We start from the raw sequence: 18,967 nt of genomic DNA on the forward strand, positions 1-18,967 counted from the left end.
ATAAACATACATTTTACTTGATGTGAACGTACCTTTTATTTACACATTTAAACACAGACTATTATGACCATGTACAGATTTGTGTGACTGTGAGTGAAGACAGAATACAAACTCCACTGCCGAATCTGGATCGAGGTTAAGTGGGGAAACTCCAGATATGTGGACTCAATAGACAATAGGTGCAGGAGTAGGCCATTCGGCCCTTCGAGCCAGTACCGCCATTCAATGTGATCATGGCTGATCATTCACAATCAGTACCCCGTTCCTGCCTTCTCCCCTATCTTTAAGAGCCCTATAGAGCTCTATTTTGAAAGTATCCATTGAACCAGCCGCCACCGCCCTATGAGGCAGAGAATTCCAGACTCACAACTCTGTGAAAAATGTTTCCTCATCTCTGTTCTAAATGGCTTACCCCTTATTATTAAACTGTGGCCCTTTGTTCTGGACTCCCCCAACACCGGGAACATGTTTCCTGACTCGAGCGTGTCCAAACCCTTAATAATCTTATATGTTTCAATGAGATATCCTCTCATCCTTCTAAATTCCAGAGTATACAAGTCCTGCCGCTCTATTCTCTCAGCATTTGACTGTCCCGCCATCCCGGAAATTAACCTTGTGAACCTACGCTGCACTCCCTCAATAGCAAGAATGTCCTTCCTCAAATTGGGGGACCAAAACTGCACACAATACTCCAAGTGTGGTCTCACTCAGGCCCTGTACAACTGCAGAAGGACCTCTTTGCTCCTATACTCAATTCCTCTTGTTATGAAGGCCAACATGCCATTCGCTTTCTTCACTGCCTGCTGTACCTGCATGCTTACTTTCATTGGCTGATGAACAAGGATCCCCAGATCCCGTTGTACTTCCCCTTTTCCCAACTTGACACCTTTTTTAGATAATAATCTTCCTTCCTGTTTTTGCTTCAAAAGTGGATAACCTCACATTTATCCACATTAAACTGCATCTGCCATGCATCTGCCCACTCACCCAACCTATCCAAGTCAAGTCAAGTTTATTCGTCACATACACATACGAGATGTGCAGTGAAATGAAAAGTGGCAATGCTCGCAAATTGTGCAAAAAAACAAACAAATTACAAACAGAATGGAACAGAATCACATATTCACGTATTACATATTTGCGGGAGGAAAAACGAAAAAAACAGCGATTTTAAAAAGACACCACACAACAGTAAAATGGTACAGTAAAGTTAGTCCCAGGTGAGATAGGAGTTTACAGTCCTAATGGCCTCTAGGAAGAAACTCCTTCTCATCCTGTCCGTTGCACAGCATGGCAATGGAGGCGTTTGCCTGAACGTAGCAGCTGGACAAGTCCGTTGCTGGGGTGGAAAGGGGTCTCCCATGATCTTGTTGGCTCTGGAGTTGCACCTTCTGATGTATAGTTCCAGCAGGGGGGCGAGTGTAGTTCCCATAGTGCGTTCGGCCGAACGCACTACTCTCTGCAGGGCCTTCTTGTCCTGAGCAGAGCAGTTCCCAAACCAATTCGTGATATTTCCGGACAAGATGCTTTCCACAGCCGCTGAGTAGAAGCACTGGAGGATCCTCATAGACACTCTGAATTTCCTCAATTGCCTGAGGTGGTAAAGGCGCTGCCTTGCCTTACTCACCAGTGCTTCAGCGTGTGATGTCCATGTCATATCCTCAGAGATGTGGACTCCAAGGTATTTAAAACAGCTCACCCTATCCACAGTATCCCCATTTATCTTCAATGGTGTGTACGTCCTCGGATGATGTGCCCTCCTAAAGTCCACGATCAGCTCCTTAGTTTTTTTGATATTCAAGAGGAGGCTGTTGTCCTGACACCAGAGTGCCAGATCAGCCACCTCCTCCCGGTAGGCCTTCTCATCATTATCGGAGATCAGGCCCACCACCACAGTGTCATCAGCAAACTTGATTATAGATTCAGATTATAGAGTTGGAGTTGAACCTAGCCACACAGTCATGCGTGTATAAGGAGTACAGTTAGGGGGCTGAGGACGCAACCATGGGGGGATCCTGTGCTCAAGGGTGAGGGACTTTGATGTATTTCCTCCCATCTTGACTACCTGGGGCCTGGTGGTGAGAAAGTCCAGGATCCATGCCCACAGGGAGGTGTTGAGCCCCAATTCCAGCAGCTTCTCGGCCAGTCAGGTGGGGTTGAAGGTTGAACTGAAGTCTATGAACATCATGCTCACATAGCCCCCCCTTCTGGCTGTCAAGATGAGAGAGAGCGGTGTGCAGAACCTGGGAGACCGCATCGTCCGTGGATCTGTTTGGACGCTATGCGAATTGTAGCGGGTCCATGGTGCGAGGGAGGAAGGCGCAGATGTGTTTCTTGACTAGCCTCTCAAAGCATTTCATGACTACCGAGGTGAGGGCCAACGGACGGTAGTCATTCAGACAAGCTGGGGAGGCATTTTTTGGTACAGGTACAATGATGGATCTTTTGAAGCAGGCAGGGACCACGGAGTTGTCCACGGAGAGGTTGAATATTGTAGTGAGCACCGGAGCTAGCTGCGTAGCACAGGACTTGAGTACTCGCCCCGAGACGCCCCTACAGCTTTCCTCGTGTTCACCCGTGACAGAGCCCTCCTCACGTCGTGCTCGGACAACGAGAATGTGTGTACATTCCTCCCTTCAGCTTCGATAGCCAGCACGCTGGCGGTGTTGTCGTTAGTCGGCAGACCTGGGGTGATGTTGCCCGTCTCGAAACGAGCGTAGACGGAGTTCAGGTCATCAGCTAGGGAGGTGCCGGCACTTCCGGTTGAGGGGGGGGTGCTCCGGTAGTTGGTTACAGTCCGTAGCCCCTGCCACAGGCGTCTGGTGTCCTGCTGCTCCATCCGTGACTCCATCTTGTCTCTGTACCTCCTTGTTGCGTCCTTCACCGCCCTTCGCAGTCGGTAGGACTCTACCTTGTAGACGTCCATATTTCCGCGATGCCAGGCCAGAGTTGTAGGCAGTGGTGCGAGCATTCAAGGCAACATGAACGGACCTGTCTACCCAGGGTTTTTGTTTCGGTAAGGTGCTTACCCTTACCGTGGGGACGATGTTGTCGGCTATTGTTGCAATGAAGTCTGTGACTGCTTCCGCGAACTCACTGACGTCACTGGAGCTTGCTTGGAACATATTCTAGTCGACATCTGTCAGTGCATCTTGCAGCATGGCCTCTGACTAGTCGGACCACCGCTTTACGTTCCTCGTCACTGTCGCTTCCCGAACTATCTTCTGTTTATACCCCGGCAGCAGGAAAATGGCAGCGTGGTCAGATTTTCCTAAGGGAGGGAGTGAAACAGCCTTGTAGCCCTTCCGGAACAGCGTATAGCAGTGGTCCAATTTTCTTTTCCCCCTGGTGGCACACGTGATGTGTTGGTAGAAGTTGGGCATGACCTTCTTGAGATTTGATTTATTAAAATCTCCAGCCACCACCATAGCCGCATCCAGGTTCTTGTTTTGATGTCGACATAGCACATCGTGTAGGGCTGATAGTGCCACGTCAGTGTCCGCATGCGGTGGAATGTAGACGGCTGTGACGATCACCGAGCCAAACTCCCGGCGAAGGTAGAATGGGTGGCATGAGATTGTCAGGTGCTCCAGGTCCGGCGAGCAGGAATGGGAAAGCATCATGATATTTCCAGGGTTGCACCAGTTGTTATTGGTCATGAAGCCGACTCCTCCACCCTTGGATTTCCCAGATGCTTCTGTTCTGTCAGCATGATGTACAGTGAAGGACTCAGTTGGGCAGATTACCTGATCCGGAATCAGCGAGGTCAGCCATGTTTCGGTCAGGCAGGTCATCCCGCTTGTTTTCCAGGGACTGGACATTCGCTAGAAGAATGCTGGACAGAGGAGGACGAAATGCTTGGGCTCTCAGCCTATTCCGAATCCCCCCCCCCCCCCCCGCTTACCCCGATGTTTTCTCCTGGTTTTCCTTGGAGCCGCGCTCCCATTGTTTTTGCCGCGGCGCTCTCTGTTGATCTCTGCTGGCCACGCTGGATCGGTAAGTACAGCGTTTTAAAAGTCTCCGTTTACGCTAGAGTTTAGATTTAGGAGAGTTTCCCAGCCATACTTCGTTAGTACTGGGGAGTTGGAACTTAGAAATAAGTTAAAAAGGAACATGAAAGTTAAAAATATGCACAGTTTTCGCGGAGCTGCCACGACGGCGACTGGACAGGGCCGCACCATCTTGAATATGGCGCGGCCATACTCCTGCACCTATTGTTCCTCCGTCATCCTCCTCACAGTTCACAATTCCACCCAGCGTTGTGTCATCTGCAAATTTGCTAAAGTTACTTGTAATCCCTTCATCTAAATCATTAATGTTTATTGTAATAGCTGTGGTCCCAGCACCGAGCCTTGCGGTACTCCACTTGTCACTGCCTGCCATTCTGACCTGTTAATCCCTACTCTTTGTTTCCTGTCTGCCAACCAATTTTCTAACCATGTCAGCACTCTACCCCCAATACCATGTGCCCTAATTTTGCCCACTAATCTCCTATGTGGGACCTTATCAAATGTTTTCTGAAAGTCCAGGAACACTACACCCACTGGCTCTCCCTTGTCCATTTTCCTAGTTACATCCTCAAAAAATTACAGATTAGTCAAGCATGATTTCCCCTTTGTAAATTCATGCTGACTCAGACCGATCCTGTTACTGCTATTTCATCTTTTATGATTGACTCCAGCATCTTCCCCACCATCGATGTCAGGCTAACTGGTCTATAATTCTCTGTTTTCTCTCTCCCGCCTTTCTTAAAAAGTGGGATAACATTAGCTACACTCCAATCCACAGGAACTGATCCTGAATCTATAGAACATTGGAAAATGAGCGCCAATGCATCCCCGATTTCTAGAGCCACTTCCTTAAGTACCCTGGGATGCAGACCATCAGGCCCTGGGGATTTATCAGCCTTCAGTTCCAGTCCACCCAACACCATTTCCTGCCTAATGTGGATTTCCTTTAGTTCCTCCGTCACCCCAGATCCTCTGGCCAATAGTACATCAGGAAGATTGTTTGTGTCCTCCTTAGTGAAGACGGATCCAAAGTGCCTGTTGAACTCATCTGCCATTTCCTTGTTCCCCATAATAAATTCACCCTTTTCAGTCTTCAAAGGTCCAATTTTGGTCTTAACTAATTTTTTCCTCTTCACATACCTAAAGAAGCTTACTATCCGCCTTTATATTCTTGGCTAGCTTACCTTCGTACCTCATCTTTTCTCCTCGTATTGCCGTTTTAGTTATCTTCTGTTGCTCTTTAAACATTACCCAATCCACTGGCTTCCTGCTCATCTTTGTTATGTTGTACTTATTCTCTTTTATTTTTATACTATCCCTGACTTCCCTTGTCAGCCACGGTCGCCCCTTACTCCCCTTGGAATCTTTCTTCCTCTTCGGAATGAACTGATCCTGCACCTTCTGTATTATTCCCAGAAATACCTGCCATTGTTGTTCCACTGTCATCCCTGCAAGGGTATCTTTCCAGTCATCTTCGGCCAGCTCCTCCCTTATGGTTCCATAGTCCCCTTTGTTCAACTGTAATACTGACACCTCCGATTTACTCAAATTCATAACAAGAGGAGTTGAGTTTAGGATCAGAGGTCCTCCTACAGTTGTACAGGAATGGGGTACTGATTGTGGATGATCAGCAATGATCACATTGAATGGCGGTGCTGGCTCGGGGCCGAATGGCCTACTCCTGCACCTATTGTCTATTGTTTATTCTCTATTGTCTAAAACTTAACATATTATGGTCACTACCTCTTAATGAACCTCAAGTTCCCTTATCAAATCCGGTTCATTACACAACACTAAATCCAGGATTGCCTTCTCCCTGGTAGGCTCCAGTACAAGCTGCTCTAAGAATCCCTCACAGGGGCACTCCACAAACTCCCTTTCTTGGGGTCCAGTACCAACCTGATTTACCCAGTCTACATACATGTACATGCCAATTTTAACTCTTGATTCAATTTGCATCCTATATCCAGGATACTGTTTGGGGGCCTGTAGATAGATCCCATTAGGGTATTTTTACCCTTACAATTCCTCGGTTCTATACTGACTGCATCTCCTGATTCTATGCCACCCCTCTCAAGGGACTGAATTTAATTCCTCAGTCGGATAACAAACACAAAAAGCTGGAGTGACTAACTCAGTGGGTCAGAGTATCTCTGGAGAACAGGAATAGTTGCCGTTTCGGGTTGAGAAGGGTCTAATCTCACCAACGAATACGATTGAACACAATCGATGTGTTGTCAATGCAATGAAAAAATGCATTCATATTTGAAAGGAGATAAAAGGGGAACCGGTGATGCTGGAATCTTGAGCAAAATATAAAGTGCTGGAGGAACTCAGCGGGTCATGCAGCATCTGTTGAGGGAATAGAAGAGTTTTTGGGTCGGGAACTTCTTCAGATTATCAGGCTTCTTCAACATTAACATTTTAATTTAGGCCTCTTTAAGTATTCTGTCGGAGCAATCTAACGCAAGCCTTTTCTCCAGCGATACTGTCTGACCCACTGACTTACTCAGCTTTTAGTGTCTATCTTCGGTTTAAACCAGCACCTGCAGTTCCTTCCTACATACATAGTCGGATAATTGTTGCTTTGTGCGGCGATGGTTGGTGCAGCGGCCGCGCGGCGGGCCTGGCAGTCGATCGTTGTCATGGCAGCGTCCGGGCGGCGACCCGCCAATGTCGTCGGTTGCCATGGTTGCGGCCAGGCGGAGGGCCTCAGGAGACGCCGCGGCCGCGGGTAGGTATCCTACCCCGAGATGGACGGGGCGCCCAGGGAGAAAGTAGACCTGATCTCCTCTGCATTCGGCACACTGCCAGAAAAGGAACAGAATGAGACACTGTGGCGATTACTCCGGGCCTGCCAGGTGAGGAGATTGGCAGCAGAGTGTAAAACACATATCATCTCACCAACGAATACGATTGAACACAATCGATGTGTTGTCACTATGAAAAAATGCATGAATATTTTAATGGAGATACAAGGAACTGATGATGCTGGAATCTTGAGCAAAATATAAAGTGCTGGAGGAACTCAGCAGGTCAGGCAGCATCTATTGAGGGAATAGAAGAGCTTTTGGGTCTGGATCTTCGTATTATTAGGCTTGTTCAACAGTAACATTTTAATGTTGGCTTATTTAATGTCGGAGCAATCTAATGCAAGCCTTTAATCAGCATTGATGTAAGATCGTTAACCTTAAATACTAACTCTCATTATTAGCCCGTAATTAAGTAAGTTCTTTTGAAACACGTTTGATTCGGGGTTACCTTCCGATATTCCAAAAATGATCCATTCTGCTTTTGGTACAAGTTTTATATTAAATAATTTTGTGAAGATTTCAAATATTTCATTCCAGAATTTTTGGATTTTTATACAAAAAACAAAAGAGTGCGCTATGGTAGCTTCTTGTGACTGACATTTATCACAAATGGGTGAGACATTGGGGAAAAGTTTATTTATTTTAGTTTTTGAATAATATAGTCTATGTAATGTTTTATATTGAATTAGAGTATGTCGTACGTTGATCGAGCATTTATGCACATATAGTAAGTGTTTATCCCAGCTCTCTTTTGAAATTTTTATAGCTAGTTCTTGTTCCCAGTCTCTTCTAATACCATCGGTTGTAGGTATTTCTATATTTAAAATAATGTTGTATAAGTATGATATTAGATTTGCTGATTCAGCCTTTGTCTTCATGGCTTCATCCAATAAGTCTGGGGACATGTTATGATAGTCTTTTGTGTATTTTTTCAGATAGTCACGGATTTGAAGATATTTAAAATATTGATTATTTTTCAAATTATATTTCAGTTGTAATTGTTGAAATGATAATAATTTTCCTAATTCATACAAGTCTCCGAGCGTTTTGATTCCCAAAGCTTATACTCAAATTTTGGAAAAATGCTCCAATACCAACAATAAAAATGTGGATTTCAAACATGTTCGAAACACTACACTTGAAAGAGATGAGACTCCTCCTAGCAGGCAAAGCAGACCACTTCCAAAAGACATGGTCTGCATTTATGGAACTATTACAAGCATAAGGTGCAATAGCAATTTAAAATATAAATGGTACCAGGATCTGGTAACGGGGGGTATAAAATAATTTTTTTTTTTTTAAATACGGTTGGTATATCCTTTTTTGCGGAGCTTTGTGTTACAATAGAGCGATTGTTTTTCCTTTTTTTTTCTTTTCTTTCTAGGGTCTTATTTCCTTTCTTTACTTCCTTCTCTAACTTCTTCACTAAGGGGCTTTCTTTCCCCAACACTTTCCTGCACCTTCACGATTCTTGCTCACTTTCCTTACTTCTTTTATTTCTATCTTTTTTAAAGCTCGAAAAACGAAGTGGTACAACAAATGTAATAAGATATATCTGATGTATTATTGTAATTTACTGTACTTTTAATAAAAATAAAACAAAAAATAAATTAAAAAAATAAAAATACTAACTCTTCTTTTCTCACCCTCATGATCAAAACAATATATATAAGCCAACATTAAAATGTTAATGTTGAAGAAGTTTAATAATCTGAAGATCCAGACCCAAAAGCTCTTCTATTCCCTCAATAGAGAGTATATATATATATATATATATATATATACATATAAGAAATAGGAACAGAAGTAGGTAGGCTCCTCCATTCAGAAAGCTCGTGACTCAACCAATCTTGGCTTCAATGCCACTTTCCAGCTCTCTTCCCATCCAACACATCATCAAATTTCCCGTTCTCTCCCCATCCAACACATCGTTCTTTCCCCATCCAATACACATGTTAACTTCCTTACTCTCTCCCTCTTCAACACATCATTGTTTTTTTTTAATTTATTGATCTTTCTTGTGTCTATTGTGTTTATAGATCTATTATGCCGCTGCAAGAATTTCATTGTTCAATTTTCGGTACATATAAACATATAAACACTCTTTACTCTTGATCACCATTCCTGCTTTCAAATCACCAACATTCCGGCTCTTTCCCCATCCAAAAACATATCAGCTTTAGGGACAAGAAATTTCACATGCCAAAATCTGGAGCAAAACACAAAGACCTGGAGGAACTAAGTGTGTCAGACAGCATCTGCAGAAATAATTCCCAGATGATGTTTCGGGTTGGGACCCTTCTTCAGACTCATCAACTTTCCTGCTCTCTTCACATCCAACACATTCATCTCTTAGATTTTTGCCACCTTCAATGTGGTTGGTTCACTCATCCCTTACTTGGTTCATTCATTGATGTTACCCAACCCACCCCTCCCTAGCACAATTCCCTCTAGCCGCAGGGGATGTAACACCTGCCTCTACCCTCCTTCTCTCATTTCTATCTAGGGACCCCTACAGCTGGCCTTTCCTGACAGAGATTCACTTGCATCTTTTCTAGCCACATCTATTGTCTTTGATGCTCCTGATGAGGCCTCATCCATGCCAGTGACACCAAACATAGACTAAGCGATCATTTCGCCGAACATTTGCGCTTGGTCTGTCAAGGCCTCCAGAAGATCCTGGTTGCTAGGTAATTTTAACTCCTCTTTCCAGACCCTTACTGATCTTTCTGTCCTTGGCCTCCTCCCCTGCTGGTGTAAGGCCACTGCATAAACCGGAGGAACAGTACCTCATATTCCATTTGGATAGCCTTCAATTATACAATTTCAATTAACACATCTAACCTAGCTTTCCTATCCTCCCCCCCCCCCCCTCCCCCAGTGCACTCGCATTTCTCCCACCAACACTGTCACCCTGTCCCTTTCCAGTCCTCTTTAAATTCATTCCCATCCCACTCATCTCTGAGGCCCCATTCCCCTTTTATTCCACTCCCCTTTCTCCTCCTCCCCTGACCCTTCCACCGACTTTAAAAATCACTCCTCCTCTTCTCCATTCTTCTGATACCCTTTTGTCCCTTTTCACCTCTAGCCTTTGTCACTTACTCCACCCATCTGCTGCTGCCCCCCCCCCCCACCTCACCTGCATCCACCTATCATTTGGCAGGTTTTGCACCATCCATACCTCTCTTTTCCGTCCATTCTTTCACTTGGCAGGCTTTGCCCCACCCATACCTCTCTTTTCTGTTCATTCTTTGGTCAGAACAGGAATGGACAGACAAACTTTATCTGTGCTCAGATGCTCGGATTGAACCTCGTGAAACCTCTCTACATGACCTCCAATCCCTCCTTAAATATGAAGACCCACTGTTTGGAGTACTTAAAATGATAATTCATTTGCACTGTGTGCAAATTGCATCAAAACTACCCTACATTTGTTCTCCATATCCTTTGCTAAAATGGCCAATATTCTATTAGTCTTTCTAATTAGTTGTTGTACCTGCATACTAACATTTCTGTTTCATGTACTAGGACCCCCAAGATCCATTTGTATTGTGCCATTTTGTAGTCTTACACCATCCTTATGACCACCATCCTAGGACCACCAAGTATTTGTCAATTAAATGTTTTATTCTGCTAGCTTTTAATGCATTGAATGTTTATTTTGTTTTAGTAATTTGTAGCCAGGATGTTTAGGCGCTAAAAATCTCTGAAATAGGCAGGCAAAAGGGCTTAATAAAATTACAAAAAAGGCATGAAAAGGCATTTATTGACCAAAAAAGGCATAACAAGGCATTTATTTCCACCACCAAAATATGGTTAAAAATGATAATTATAAAGGTATACTACATTAAATGACCAAAGTTGCCTGGATGTACATAACCACCAGCATTTTTTCAAAGTATCTGGTGTTAAACTATGCCGTCTGTCGGACAAAATATGCTACAGTTGTGAAAAACTTCTTTCTACCCCAGCTAAGATCACTGGTGCATACCTGAAACAAGCTACAAACTCTACATTCATGTTGACGATGTGCATTACAACTACCTTTGAGAACCTTTGATTTTGTATTTCTTCAAGATCTTTGTTAGCTAAAATCACCCTCTCACATTTTCCTTGTATGTCTTCACCTACATCACCAGGAACTTTAAGTACAAAATACAGCAAGTGAAGATGTAAACAACTGAGCAATAGGTCTGCTCTTTGACTTCTCCAATACTTCCAACGTCAAGAAATACTCCTTTGATGGTTGACCTGCCTCTAGTGTACCAATGACCACATTGGCAACAAATCTCCCCACAGTATCAGTTATCTCGTCTATTGAGATCCATATTTTGTTGCATGCAACTTCTTCTCTAATTTTCTGTACAACAAAGTTGAAGTTGCTGTCAACATAATTTTTCCGTAATGATGACTCGCTTGGTATATGTTCCTCTGTGTATTTCCCTAAAAAACCTCTGAGAGATTTGTTTTCCAATTTCCACAGTGGAATTCCAGCATCAATGAATGCATGGCACAGATCACTTGAAAACTCAGATTTGCGATTGGAGCCAGCAGTAAATGTTGTGAGGAGACAAGCTTGAGTATTTCCTACCTTCTGTTTCTCTGCCGCCAACTTGTGATTAGGTGTCTGTACATGCATGGAGATGAAATATCTTTTCTCATGATTCACTGCTTTCTCACATGCGTTGCAAAACAGCACAGTCTGTAGAGAATATATCACTCCCGTACACTCTCACCAAATCGTTCAGTTTTTACAAGGCGTTGACTTGACTTTAGGCATTTTGACGCTTGCAGGGGTAGATCCTACAGGAGCGGGGATGCAGACCTCTCCAGGCAGGCCAAGTACAAGCTAAGAAGAGGAATCAGAGCTGCCAAGGAAAGGTACTCTGAGAAGTTGAGGAGCAAGTTCTCAGCAAATGACTCTTCTTCAGTGTGGAAGGGCTTGCAAGAAATCACAAGCTACAAGAGGAACCCCCCCCCCCCCCCTCCCCCTTCCTTGGACAATCGTCAGCTGACCAACGACCTGAACGAGTTCTACTGCATTTTCGATAAACAGAAACTTAACCCTGGTAACCCCAACCAACACTTCTCATCTACCCATAGCTTGACTCCAGTTTGAAAAGACTGGACCCTTCCCCGCCTACTCCTCCCTAATCACCACTTAACGCCCACTTACAGCCGGGTTTCACCCCGGTGGTGTAAATTTTCTTGTAAGTTACGTTAAAATGGCGAAAAAGGCTGATTTAGGCACTCAATAGTGAAAAAGGCATTATCTTCCTGAAATCATCAAAAAAGGCATGACAAGGCACTTATGGCATTTATGGCAAAATCCTGGCTCTTGTAATTTGTGTTCACAGAATCTGCCAGTTATGTCTGTGCTTATTTAATGTTTCTATCACGTGTAATGACTGAGATGGCAGCCTCTTTATCATACACTAATTCATTTCTACAATTTGTTGTGTAGGAAGCTGGTAACAGGATGACACTATAATACTTAGCAAGTGGATAAATAGGAGGAGTAGCATAGTTATGAGAAATGATAGTGTGAGATGGGAGGATGTTCAGATGATCATGCCTTATATTCTTGATTGACAAACATTAGATGGAGAGTTGGAGCAAGGAATATGTAGAAATAGGAGTCCTATTATATGTATTAAATCATTAGTAATAGCTCTGGGGAAGGACAAATACATTTCTTAAACTGGTACTAAGGAACCCTTTATAAAAGGGAAAATAATTCTTTCTCACAGGGAAATGCAAGATAGAAAAATAATTTCAAGGTATTTAGGTTTATGTTTAGGCGATTAACCAATTGAAGGAGGCGCAGAGAATCAAACAGGTTTTGGGAGAAAGTTCCAGAGTTAGGAAGTTTGCAACTCAAGGGCAAGGCCAGAGATAAAGCAACTAAATTCGGGGAATATGAAGAGGCGAGAATAAAAGAAGTACAGATATCTTGTAGGATTATTCAATTGAAGGAGATTGAACAATAAGGGGAGGTGATATGGCGAGGTTGTGAGGCAAGTTTGAGAATTTTAAACTTGAACCATTGCACGGAGACATTGTCAGTCAGCCTGTACATTGACAGCGGAAAGATACATGATTCTGAGTGTCTTTACCTCATGTCATAACAGCCATTTTTAATGTATCTGATCTTCTGCTGACCTTTATTTCCTAGATGTCACAGCTGAAAGAGATCTACAATGAACTCTGTTCCTTGTTATCTATTGACTTTGTGTCAACACTACCTCAAGAGCTGGTGGAAAGAATATTTTCATATTTGTCTGCAGATGATCTATTTGGAATAGCATGTTGCAACAAATCCTGGAGGGAATTTTCAAACACTGATGTTCTATGGTAAATTATTTAAGTGTCTTAATTCTTTAAGTGTCTTAAGTTACATGTTCATCGTGGGTTAAAATAATTTTGGCTTAGTTTAGTTTATTATTGTCACGTGTATCGAGGTACAGTGAAATGTTCTTATTTACATGCTATCCAGTCAAAGAAAAGACTTATTCATTATAATCTAGCTGCCCACAGTGCATAGATAAAGGTTAAGAGGTACAACATTTAGTGCAGCATAAGGTCCGATTAAAGATAGTTCAAAAGCCTCCAATGAAATAGATGGGAGGTCAGGACCACACTCTAGAAGACGAGAGGACCATTCAGATGACATTTTGGGTCGGGACTGATGAAGAAGGGTTCCAACCTAAAATGTCACCTGTCCATTTCCATCCACAGATGCTGCCTGACTTGCATTGTGAAGGATAGTTCACAAGTCTAGTCATCTAAGCAGTGACTGAAGGGGTAATAGACCATGAATCAAAAAATGGTCAAAAGAATCCAGAAGGAGCACAGATGCACTTTAGCCTAGGACACGATATAGAATACAACATATAGAATACAGAGCAAACGTATTTACAAAGTAGTTGAGAAGAGGCCAGTTGAATAATCTCTTGTCTCAGCGTGGATGTCAGGAATAAATGTATCAAAGCTTTAGGTTTCTTATTGTCACGTATACAAATCATACAGTAAAAAGCCTTGTTTTGCATGCTATCCCAACATCATACATAAATGCAAACGTCAAACTCAAGTGCAACAGATAAAGCACAGAGTGCAGAATATAGTTCTCTGAATTGTAGCGCATCAGTACCATAGGCAAAGTCCATTGTCCACAATAGGGTCCATATTTACAGGTAGAAGAGAAATAAAAGAGTAAATTGATTGTATCGGATGATAGGACCCCTTTCTCTGAGAAGAGTTGCCATGCTCCAGCACCCCATCTTGCATTAGTCTGGGCACATATCTCTACTTTTTGTATAAAGGTAATGTCTATTTGTAACTTGTTGGAATATCTTCAAATTGCTTCCACTAAATAATGTGGATAAACTGTTGGCATCTTGAGAATGGATCACCAAATGTCAATTCTATTATTTAACACTGTTCTGTTAATTCAACAGTTTGATGTAATCTGCAGTGTTAGAAAGGCATTGGACTCTAAAGGGAAACTGAGATGAGTTGTTGTGCAAGTCTCTTAAACATGCATATTAAATTAGATTTGGTTTCAATCCTAGACGTGTCAGGCACTCTGCAATCAAATGATTTATGTCAAGAGGGCAAGTAATGGGTTTGATGTTGGGAGAGATAGGGTTACGAAATGCACCACTGATGATAACTAAACCCCGACAGGCCTGTTAAGTATAGCCAAGGGCAGAGAACTCTGGTGGTGTTCAGAAGGATCACTAACTAAATAGCCAGCTGACAAAAAAAAGAAAGAGATTACATGATTAAGAATGGCTGGAAAACACTGAGGATTCCCATACAATACTGTGCATAGTAGAATAAAACTATATTTAAATATAACAGGAAAAATGAATACATATTTAGATATCATGTAGAGATAAGCAAGTATGTAAATAATATGTAGGAAGGAACTGCAAGTGCTGGTTTACACCGAAGACTGACACAAAATGCTGGAGTAAGCAGGCCAGGCAGCATCTCTGGAGAGAAGGAATTGGTGGCATTTCAGGTCGAGACCCTTCTTCAGACTGAGAGTCGGGAGAGGGAGACATAGAGACATGGAAGATATATAAATAATATCTTATGTAGTATACATGAACAAGTAAAAGGCAGTCAGAAAACAATGACAGTATTGCCAGCCTGATCCCAACAGCTAATCTCCTGCTAAACAAGGTCAAATAGCATCAAAGCCGTCACCAGGACAATCAATCAAATGATATGTAAAGGAGCGTGAATTGAGAACAAACCTCAAATTATAACACTTTGGATGATCAGTCAACGGTGGCACAACCTTATATGGATCCAACTGGAGGAAATGCTCATTTGGATTAACAATATGGGAAGTCTTGTTATTTGGGAACGGCAGTTATAGTTGAATGCAGGTGCAGCTGGGTGGATGGGGTGTTCGTAAGATATTGTCCATGGAACTATCACCATATTCTGTTGTGCTGCTGCAAGTAAGAATTTCATTGTTCTATTTGGGACATATGACAATAAAACACTCTTGACTCTTGATTCAATTTTGGTATAAAAGGGCATGGAGATACTGTGTCACCATGACAGAAGACTCGGATAATTATGTAGCATGCATGTAACACCGCACACCTAATTTCTATTTATCTATCTACCCTTCTTACTATTGGGTGCTCTTGCATGATCTACATATATATATGCCACAAATGAGTTGCATGATGCGCTTACCAAACGTGAGGAAATGTGAGAGTCCCCGTGGCTTGAAAATCTAGAGCAACTGAAGTGTGATTTAAAAAAAGTGATCAGGCAATACTACATATTGCAGACTGAGTTAGCAGAGCTAGAACGGAAAGTGGTAGAGGAATTAGGTGTGTCATAATCATAAAACAGAGAAACAGGCACTTTGGCCTGACATCCATGCTGTTCAATATACTCCTTTTGCATATGTTTGGCTCTTATCCCACTAAACCGTTCCTATCTATGTACCAGTCTTGATTCATGGTGGGAGAAATTTTTGAATTGGTAATTGACAGTTGATGTTCACCCTGGATTAGAATTATATTCCATATATTAGTAATTGTTTAGACGCTTTAGATGTTTACAAAGTGGTTGAGAAAAAAATGATCGGTTGAATAATCTCTTGGCCCAGCAGTAGGCAACTGTTATGGATGACAGTGATATCTGGTTTGTAGAATAACTGGCCCTGTAAATTGCCCCTGGTGTGTAAAAAGTGGTGCAAATGTGGATTAACAGAATTTGTGTGAATGGTTGCTGAATGGTCAGCGTCGATTTGGTAGGTCAAATGGCCTTTTTTAATGCGGTATCTTCCAATCAATCAATATTTCATGTTTGAGCATGAACTGTAAGCTAAATTAAATTTTGAAATAAAAAGACTAAACAGAATCTCACATCAGTTATGTATGCAATTTAATCATTTTCGCCTGAATGATGTAAAACCAAATGACATGTATTAAGGAATTGAAATCAAGATGATGGCAACAAATTATAGTTAATTCTAATTATCACCTAGAACAATTAGGAGGAAGCAATTATTTCACAATAGACTGAACTTTACTTATCGTGAAAGGAGAATTTCTAGAAAATATTTTTAATGTTCAAATAAAATCAAATGTTCAAATAAAATAATCATGGGATCTTTTAGAGAAAAACTAATGAGGGTCTTTCATCAAAAATAAACAGCATAAAAAATGAATAAATGATGTCTGTTTCCAGCAGAATTTTAATCAATACTTTTTACATAATTCGTTGTGAAAATAGTTTGTTGTGAAAATAGTTTGTGAATCCTGTCAGAGAGAATTCAGAGAGAATCCTGTCTCTGAACTGATAAAATATGAACATCATCTTCTACACTTTGACTGACATTATAAACTTTAAAAAGAAGTAAAAGCACGTCATTTTAGAACTCAATATATTCCCGTTTTAGATAATTCATGAAATCTGAAGATAAAGAGAGCAAAACATTTATTTGCATATTAAATTAATTTTTTAGTTAATTTATCACATATAATCCTCAGATATTGTATTATTTCTGATAGGCAACCATTGTGTGCTCTGAAAAGCTGGCATAATTTCAACACTGACGAACAACTCTTTTCAAAGGACCAGTTCAGTTTCAGTCCCACAGGTAACAACCAACACTGTGTGTCAGGAGGCAGTGCATTTGTCAAATCCAATTTCAAAATGTATTTTTAAAGTGGAGATACAGTCAAAGTATCTATTTGTATGTGAAAAGAGTTTATTGCAACAGAGAAAATTGCTGCATTAAATATTGTTGAATGATTTGGAGAAAAAAAATCTTTAAAATACAAAATATCAATTGTGACAGAACTTTTACTGAATCTCAACATATAATAGTTATCGCATACTAAATACTATTGTGATAACCATCTCGAATAGCCATTGATTAAATATTGAGAAGATTTTTGCTTTAAAATGAACATATCTTTCCTGAAAACTTTCCGTCAGTGACAATTTGTTGCAGCACTATTGAATAAGCTAAAACTATTTATTAGAAATTCATCTTGGGTTGCATGTTAAATGTGTTCTATTGTCTTGATTGACAATAAAAGGCATTCTATTCTACTCTATTCTACTATTTATACATCCAACTGAATGGACATTACATTCTCTTGTAGTTAACAAAATTGAATCTCAAGAAGGGAGTACAGTAGACCATAGATAATACATCACATTCGTGCCCCTTGAACTGTCATTTTCAACTAATGAAAATAAGTTCACGGTGGTGTTGCGGTAGAGCTTCTGCCTTACAGTGCCAGAGACCTGGGTTCGATCCTGACTACGGGTGCTATATATAGGTATGTTGCAAAGCCTACCTGAAGCGTCTTTGAAAATCTGCTGCTGCGAGTGTGCGCGATTTTGGCGCCGTTTAGAGGGGGCGGGTTTAAAACGCGATTTTCTCTAGGCTGTTCAAAACGAAGATGTTCAGCCTAGTTAATTATTAACGAAAAATCGCTGGAAGACCCCGTCGCAAAAGCTATTATTAGTTTTAAAGGCCTCGTAAAATAGTTATAGTAGTTTAAAAATCAATTTCTAAACCCGCGACCGCCAGCAACCGCAGGGTCTCATAAAGCAAACCACAGAAGGTAAGTTGTATATTTTTACATTAAAAAGGGCTTCTAAAGATCCTTTTATACAAAGTTTAATATTGCGAGTAGCTCATTTTGGCCCCATTATATCCCGCAGTATTTTTCTGGGCATTTGAGGGCACAAATCTACCGCAATGTGAACGTTCTAAACCAGCGCGTTCACAGGATCCCACTAGAAAGCTGATTTAAATGGGCATTTATTTACAGCAATTAAACACTAAATTCCTTCCATTTGGTCTATAAATTAATGTAAATGAGATTTAAAAATCATGTTTTATTGTGAATTATTTGTGAATATTATTTGGACATTTAGGCTATTTAAAAATGTTAATCATTTATTAAGAAATGGATAGATGTTTAGATCTAGTAATTGAAGTCTGAAATTAGCTACAATTAGGTAACTAACTAATTATATGCTTTAATTTCAGGTCATCCAAGTAAGATTATTTTATATTTGTTTCAGAATGCTTGAATCTATGATAACTGAAAATTTCATTCAGTTCTCTTAATTTTTAAGAAAGTTATGGGCTTTTGACTGTTCACGATCACAGCTTTTTTGTTATGTCCATAGAAAATCAATAGGGAACAAGATGCTCATTTCCCAGTATGAAAATGGCCATAACTTTTTAAATACTTGAGATATGAAAGTGAATTAGGTGTCAAATTAAACTTATTTTTATGCTTTATCTGATGGGATAAATTGCAGACTTGATTTTTAAAATCTCAAAATTTTGTAACATTGCTACTATATATACACAGAGTTTGTATGTTCTCCCCATGACCTGCTAGGTTTTCATCCGAAATGTTTTGTTTCCTCCCACACTCCAAAGCCCTACAGGTTTGTAGTTTAATTGGTTTGGTATAAAAGTAAAAACTGTCCCTAGTGTTAGTGTGTGAAGGGTAGTGTTAATGTGTGGGGGTGCAGACTTGGTGGGCAGAAGGGCCTGTTTCCATCTCTAAAACTAAAACGAAAAAAGACTAAATCTAAGTATAACTTTCATCAAATTGGTACAGAAGAGTAAAAATA

The 18,967-nt window shown here is 41.1% G+C and overlaps 1 protein-coding gene across 1 annotated transcript in view; it reads left to right on the top strand.

Annotated features, from left to right (window-relative positions):
- Positions 1 to 6,562: 6,562 nt before the first annotated feature.
- The window catches only part of LOC116977025 (F-box/WD repeat-containing protein 7-like), a 28,476-nt gene continuing 16,071 nt past the window's right edge, over positions 6,563 to 18,967 (top strand). The window contains exons 1-3 of the mRNA XM_033027199.1: positions 6,563 to 6,871; positions 12,999 to 13,177; positions 16,870 to 16,958. Of these exons, the coding sequence (XP_032883090.1) occupies positions 6,764 to 6,871; positions 12,999 to 13,177; positions 16,870 to 16,958 (376 nt within the window). The 5' untranslated portion in view covers positions 6,563 to 6,763. The remainder of the gene's footprint in view (positions 6,872 to 12,998; positions 13,178 to 16,869; positions 16,959 to 18,967) is intronic.

Source organism: Amblyraja radiata, chromosome 9 (assembly GCF_010909765.2).
Source record: "Amblyraja radiata isolate CabotCenter1 chromosome 9, sAmbRad1.1.pri, whole genome shotgun sequence".
NCBI classification, from domain to species: domain Eukaryota; kingdom Metazoa; phylum Chordata; class Chondrichthyes; order Rajiformes; family Rajidae; genus Amblyraja; species Amblyraja radiata.